The sequence below is a fragment of the Nannospalax galili genome, unplaced genomic scaffold (assembly GCF_000622305.1).
Source record: "Nannospalax galili isolate Female #2095 unplaced genomic scaffold, S.galili_v1.0 scaffold538, whole genome shotgun sequence".
Taxonomy (NCBI): Eukaryota; Metazoa; Chordata; class Mammalia; order Rodentia; family Spalacidae; genus Nannospalax; species Nannospalax galili.
Window position 1 is genome coordinate 2,093,827 of NW_008343842.1, and position 6,635 is coordinate 2,100,461.

Sequence of the window (6,635 nt, forward strand, 5' to 3'; positions counted from 1 at the left end):
AGTACCAAGCCATGTATGCATGTTCACACACACACAGACACCCCCCCCCCCACACACACACACCAAGACCAGCCTAGTTGACACATTGAGCTCCAGGCCAGCTAAGGCTACAGGAGACCATGTCTCAAAAAAAAAAAAAATTTTTTTAATTACTGTTTTTCCTTCTTTTTTGAATTCAACCAGGCTGGCCTCAAACTGGTTATATACCAAGAATGGCCTTGAGGGCGAGCCAAGTCTGCAGCCAGAATCCTGGGCTTTTAGGCTTGCCTCCACCATGCCCAATGTAAATGTTGCTTTCCTATTTCTTTATAGCTGTAACAGTTCTAAAGTTTCTAAGCTCCCTTTGCATCATCTAGACCCCTTCGGTAAATATAAATCCACCTGCCTTTGTCTCTTGAGCGCTGAGATTAAGTTTTTGCCACCATGCCCAGATAAAACTTTTTCAAGCAAGCAGTAATTAGGGTTTAAAGAAACAGCTTAGCAAGAGCACTGGCTGATTTTGTAGAGGATCCCGAGTTCAGTTCTCAGCATGTACGTGGTAAAATTCTATTATTAAAGGGATCCAGACACCCAGTCTAGCATGGTGGCATTCACCTTTAATCCCAGCATTTGGAAGGCAGAGGTAGTAATCTCTGAGATCAAGGCCAGCCTGGTTTACATGAGCTCCAGGCCAGTTGGGGTTATAGGGTGACCCCGTCTCAAAAACAAAAACACTTCCCAACATTTGGTGGTCTTGGATGTGGTAGCTAGAGATCAGGTGTTCAAGGCCAGCCCAATACTTGAGACACTGCCTTAGAAGTACCTTAGACTCCTCATGGGAAATCTCCATACAATTCTGATGCTATCATTTGGTCATACCTAGTTTTAGAACTTGCACGGAAGGAAATGATTCATGGCATGGGGGTATGATTCCTGTGGTAGCACGCTACCTAGCATGCAGGGAAGCCCAGAGTTCAGTCCTCAGCACTGTATAAGTCAAACATGGCTGCTCAGAAAGCCAGATATTTCTGTGCCCTATAAGGAAATCAGATCAGGTTTGAAAGCTGCCAGTTCTACTGGTCTAGGATACTGGCACTCCCTAAGTACATTATGTTTGCATGAATGAGTACTAACCACAAATTAAGACAAAAAGTTTTTATTCAAAAAATGCCAAGTATAAAAAAAAAAAATAAGATCTCTTTTTATTCCCCTGTACAGTATTTCACTCAGATAAAACCAGCAGGCTACATGCTGCTCAAAGCACAGCCCCCAGAGAGGATCCGGAAGGCACGCTGTCAGGGGCGGCAATCCTATGTACACCGTCAACAGCGCCCTCCCCAGCCACAGAGCCCAGACCCATTCTGTAACTAGGCAAGGGGCCCCACAGAAGTCAGGGAGCTACAGCAGCTGTCCCGCCTGAGTCCCATCACCCCACACACAGAGCAAGCGTTGCAGCCCTCCCTTTATAAAAGGTCCCCAAGTCAGAGGAGGTGGAGGAAAAAACCAATAGGGGTCCTAGCCAGTGGAAGCTCAGGGCAGGAAAGGAACCAAATAAATAAATAAATAAATACATTAACACCGACTTCCAGGCCAGACTGCACACCTTTCAAAGAAAGAAAGAAAACCAACAGGTCAAATAACTTAAAGGCAATTAAAAAAAAAAACAAAAAACTACAATCGTTTTGCAGACTATCTTGCCGACTGTACACACATTTAATTTACAGCTTGTCTGTAGATTTGCATTGTTTGTGCATTGTATGTGTGAGGTCTTGGCTTTGAAACAGTGAAGTAAAAACCAAAAAGGAAGACCAGTTCACTTGGGAGTTTTACTAAAGGAGGCAGAAAAAGGGCAGGTGGCTCAGCGATTGGCCCCGTAGCCTCTTCCATGGCACCTTTCACAGGAAGGGGAAGCAGGGGAGGAACAGGGCAGGAAAAAAGGAACCAAACCCAGGCAGATTTTTGGAGAAGCAGCAGGTAAAAGAGGCAAGTTCAAGTATTTCTCCCAGCACAGCCGGAGTCCCCACAGAAGGCACTCAGAAGAGGTGACAGGGACTTAAAACATGGTGCTAGTCCTACCCCACACCCCAACATGTCCCCCTACCCAACCCATGGTGGCAGAACTCAGTGATGATGAACAGTTCATGGCAGGGTTCTGACCCACCCCCACACCCCACCCAGGTGTTCCGGAGGAGCCCAGCAAACCACTGGACACCTTGGGTGAGAGCATCTACAGGAGTTGAGGCCCAGGACGCCTGTACTAGAGTCTCTTCTCCCCACAGGAGGTGGACTCCAGGGACCTGGAGTCTGGAATGAGCTGTTGCTGTTGGTTGTTCCTGTATGAAGCAATGTCCTGCTGGAAGCTGGAAACAGAAGCATCCCCTCCCCGGCACCTTGCTAGGGAGGGGAAGACCTGCCAGAAAGGCCACTATTTGCTGGGCGATGGTGACAGGCTGTGCAGATGAATCTCAGCGGTTTCTTGCGGCAGAAGGACATCCTGCATCCATGGATGGTTCTGGATTTCTTCGAAGGATGGCCGATCTGATGGTCTCAGGGCCAAGCACCATCTAATGAGATGCTGACATTCTGCAGAAAGCAGAGGTTAGGGATGACTCAACTTGTTTTTGCAATGCAAAGAGGCCTTTCCAATTTGCTTCCCAGAGCCCACAAGTCTGGGGTTTTTAAGGAGGCCTGTACTTTTTATGGAACACTGCTGGGCACTCTTCAATGGGAAAATATGAACTAACAATGAAAGTCTCCTGTCTGCTCTCAGCTAAAAAGTGGCTCCCCTTTTAAACTTGTGGTTTTCAAACTTCAATAGCTTGGGCCTTTCCCACGACACCCACTCACTAGAAATAGGAACAGTGATGACAAGAGTTTTGATGAACATCAATGCAATGTGATGTAGTGATTCAATTCACCTACCAACTTACAAACACTGACCCCGCCCAGAGTGAGGTCACCAGGACCACAATATTTAGAGCTATTCCCTAAAGGGGAGATGACTTAAAGAGGTGTGTGTGTGTGTGTGTGTGTGTGTGTGTGAGCTCACTGCAAAACTGCCAGGAGTTGAGAGATAGGTCTGCTGGTACTTAAACTTTGCAGAGTCTGGGTGTGGGGGTGTATGTGTGTGTTGACCAAATCAAAAACTAAAAAAGCTGAGACAGGAGGATTCTAAGTTCCAGGCCAACCTCGGCAAATTCGTGATTTACTGACATCCTGTCTCAAAAATAAAGAGCCAGGTGTGGTAGTACACACCCTTAATAAGGAGGGAGACGAAGGTAGATCTCTGAGACCAGCCTGGTCTACATGGGGAGTTCTGGGCCAGCCTGGTCTACATAGTGAGACCCTGTTTCAAAATAAATAAGTCACCAAATTTAGTGGCATATGCATATCTTTTAGAGAGAGGCAATTAAGTAAGCCAATTTGAAGCCACCTGGACTATGCTGGGGGACTTTGTCTATTGTGTTCCAACCTCACTAGGAAAAGTCAAATGGATCCCTGGAGCCTGTGTCCTAGGATTTTGCTGAGGAAGGCCCAGGATGCTCCTGGAGAGTGGAGTTCTCTGCTCCACTGGCCATTAGAGCAAAACTGCAACCATGTGAACCCTGTTCACACATGACAAGGGGCTCCGGAGGAAATTACCTGAAGAGACTCTCTGCCTGAAGAAAACTTGACCTTTGACAATTTCTTCATCGTGCTCAAAGGGAATATCCCCACACACCATATCATAAAGCAGGATCCCCAGGGACCAGACGGCTGCCGACCTGCCATGGTAGCGATGGTAGCGGATCCACTCTGGAGGGCTATACACTCGGGTCCCTGAGAGCCGAGGGAATAGGAGAGAGCACGCCATTAGTAAAAATAAACACAAAGCAACTAGGTGAACCACCTTCCTTTAAAATCATTTCTTAAAACTTGCCGTCTCTCCACCAGCCCAAACCCTTACAAACTGCTCCAAAAGGCAAACACCACTGGTTCTAGAAGCAAAGTCTGAAGCCCTAGGCGGCACGGGCCACCTGCAAAGGGATGAAAGCAGGCACCCAGCAAGGCAGGTATCCTGACCCTGTCTGGAAAGGATCTTGCCAGATGAGATTCTCTAGACCTATCAGGTGAGGATCCTTGCACAACACAACACCCTAGTCAGGGTGCCCTTTAGGAAGCCTTCCTTCCCACCCTGCCTGAGCAAGGGCAAGACACCCACTCTTTCCTCCCTGGGATTAGAAAGGTGGAGTTGCAGGGCTGGTTTCAGACCACGTGATTCCTGTTTACAAACTTTGGGTAGTAAAAAAAAAAAAAAAAGAAGCTATGCTGATGGTACCCGCCAGGGGGCAGCAACGACTTATAGAGAAGAAAAACACAGACACACCAGGAGGACCCAGCCAGCCATTAACTGTTAAATACAAAAATGCAGCCCAGCCCCGCGTCCTCCAAGGGTAAATAAACACAAACCACAGGTCCGAGTCACCAGTTCTTAAAGGCCGTGGTTTGTTAGGATAAGCCACTCGGAGGATGACCCACCCTCCCTAGCTTTGATCTCCCGGCCCTTCATTCCTTTTCAGCAAGGACGCTCCAAGCCCCTCCCTATGATCAGTTTTCATCCTCCCAGAGGAGACACCCAACTAATTTTCAAACCAGCAACAGATCTTATTTCACAACATTCATTCCAGGCTCCGTCATCCCACAATGCCCCCCCAAAAAAGAAAAAAAAAATGGTTAAACTATTAATCCTATTCCTTAGCCCTCCATGGAGGGGAAAAAAAAAAAAAAAAACCGGTAGAGACTACTTTAAACTCTCTTCCAAAACAAAAAAAGAGCAAACCGACATCAATGTAAATCTCTCTCTCCCGCCACCACCCTATTCCACCTCCTTTTTTTTTTCCTACTGAAGGGGAAGAAACTGGGTCAGACTTTGGAAATCTGGGCTACAGCTGGTTGCCCACAATCTCTTATGAACCGGGGGAAGCTTGGAATTCACTGAATTCCACTGAAAAAAAAAAAAAGATACAACCACGCCAGAAATGTTACAGGTTCAATTGGCTTGAAATCCCGGCTGTATTCTGCCCCACCCCTGCCAGCACCGAGCCAGGCGGCCCAATGACCTTTACAAAGGGCTGTGGAGCCCCGGCCGGCTGAGGCCTCCAAGGCTACCCCCCCAGGGGGGTGGGGGATAAGGGTGGAGGGGGGCACCGGGTCGGGGGGCGGCTTACCATCGAAGTCCGTGTAGACCGTGTCCTTGAGCAGCGCCCCGGACCCGAAGTCGATGAGCTTGAGCTCGCCGCGGTTCAGGTCGATGAGAATGTTCTCGTCCTTGATGTCCCGGTGCAGCACCCCGCAGTTGTGGCAATGCCGCACGGCCTCCAGCACCTGCCAGAAGAAGCTGCGCGCCAGCTCCTCTTGCAGGGCTCCCCGTTCCGTGATAAAGTCGAAGAGGTCTTGCACCGGGTCCGGCCTCTCGAGGATGAGCACGAAACTGTCCGGTCTCTCGAACCAGTCCAGAAGTCGAATGACGCCGGAGAAACCCGAGCTAACCTTCTTCAGCAGGACCACTTCCATAGGCACTCGGGTGCCATTGGGCTGCAGGGGCGGGGGGCGCCGGTGAGGACCGGAGTCGGGGCACGCCATCACCCCACTCACTCACGTACCAACACATCTATTCACTCATCCATCCACCTGTCCACCCATCATCCACCCATCCAACCCACCCACCCATCCATCCATCCATCCATCCATCCATCCATCCATCCATCCATCCATCCATCCATCCATCCATCCATTGAGGGTCGCGCGCTCCCAGCCACTCACCAGCTCTCCCCAGTCGGAAATCCGGTCCTTCTCCACGTGTTTGATGGCCACCTGGAAAAAAAAAGGGAGCCCCGGAGCCTGCATTAGACCCTCCCGACCTCTAGTCCAGGGCCAAAGCATCCCCCCCACCGTGCGCCCCAACCCCACGCCGGGCGCCCACTCACCGGCAAGTTGTCGGCCACACGGATGCCGGAGTAGACGGAGCCGAAGCCGCCGCTGCCCAACAGCGGACCCACCTGGTACTGCGACTCCAGGGGCTCCTTCTCTTTGCCTAGGGAAAGGGAGGCACCAGACTCTCAGAGCCGGTCTTACGGGACCGGGGAGAGAGGGGGTCCCGCCGCCGAGCTCCTCGAAGCCTCACTATCCCGGCCGGCCGGCCGGGCTGGGCGGGGACACTCACCCGGCGCCAGCTTGGGAGCGTGCAGGTCGTTGCAGGGCGCGGCGCGCAGGTGGGCCAGCGAGTTGATTTTGGACAAGAGCATCTCCACCTCCAGGGTGTCCGCGCGAGGAGCGTGCCGCGAGGAGCAGCAGCGGCGGCGGCGCGGGGAGCTGGGGCTGCGCCGGCGGCCGGGACTCAGGCTGCGGGTGGCGTTGCGGCTGGGGCTGCGGCTGGCGCGGAAGGCCGAGGGCGAGTCTGAGGACAACTGAGGGCGCTGGCGGGGCTGCGCGCCCGTGGGGTCAGGCGGCGCCCGTGGAGAAGGCGGCGGCGGCGGGGTGAGCGGCGCCGCGGGACCCAGGGCTGGAGGCTGCTACTGCTGCTGCTGCGGCCGCTGCTGCCTAGGACACTGCCGAGCCCAGCGCCGGCGCCGCCGACTCCCCTCCGGCCTCCTCCGCCACCGCGGCCGCTGCAGCAG

The 6,635-nt window shown here is 52.1% G+C and overlaps 1 protein-coding gene across 1 annotated transcript; it reads right to left on the bottom strand.

Annotated features, from left to right (window-relative positions):
* Window positions 1–1,119: 1,119 nt before the first annotated feature.
* On the bottom strand, window positions 1,120–6,635 carry Pim1 (Pim-1 proto-oncogene, serine/threonine kinase). Its single transcript, XM_008840058.3, has 6 exons — window positions 6,182–6,635; window positions 5,946–6,052; window positions 5,782–5,832; window positions 5,187–5,553; window positions 3,622–3,798; window positions 1,120–2,562 (listed from the first exon to the last, which is right to left on the bottom strand). The coding sequence occupies exons 1-6, from the start codon at window positions 6,261–6,263 to the stop codon at window positions 2,405–2,407; spliced, it is 942 nt and encodes a 313-aa protein (XP_008838280.1). The 5' UTR covers window positions 6,264–6,635; the 3' UTR covers window positions 1,120–2,404.

Coding starts and splice junctions, on each gene's coding strand:
- Pim1 (XM_008840058.3), bottom strand. CDS start 6,263: ATGCTCTTGTCCAAAATCAACTCGCTGGCCCACCTGCGCGCCGCGCCC. Junction 5,833..5,945: donor GTGTGGCCGACAACTTGCCG/GTGAGTGGGCGC, acceptor TTTTTTTTCCAG/GTGGCCATCAAACACGTGGA. Junction 3,799..5,186: donor GGTCTACACGGACTTCGATG/GTAAGCCGCCCC, acceptor CTCGGCTCTCAG/GGACCCGAGTGTATAGCCCT.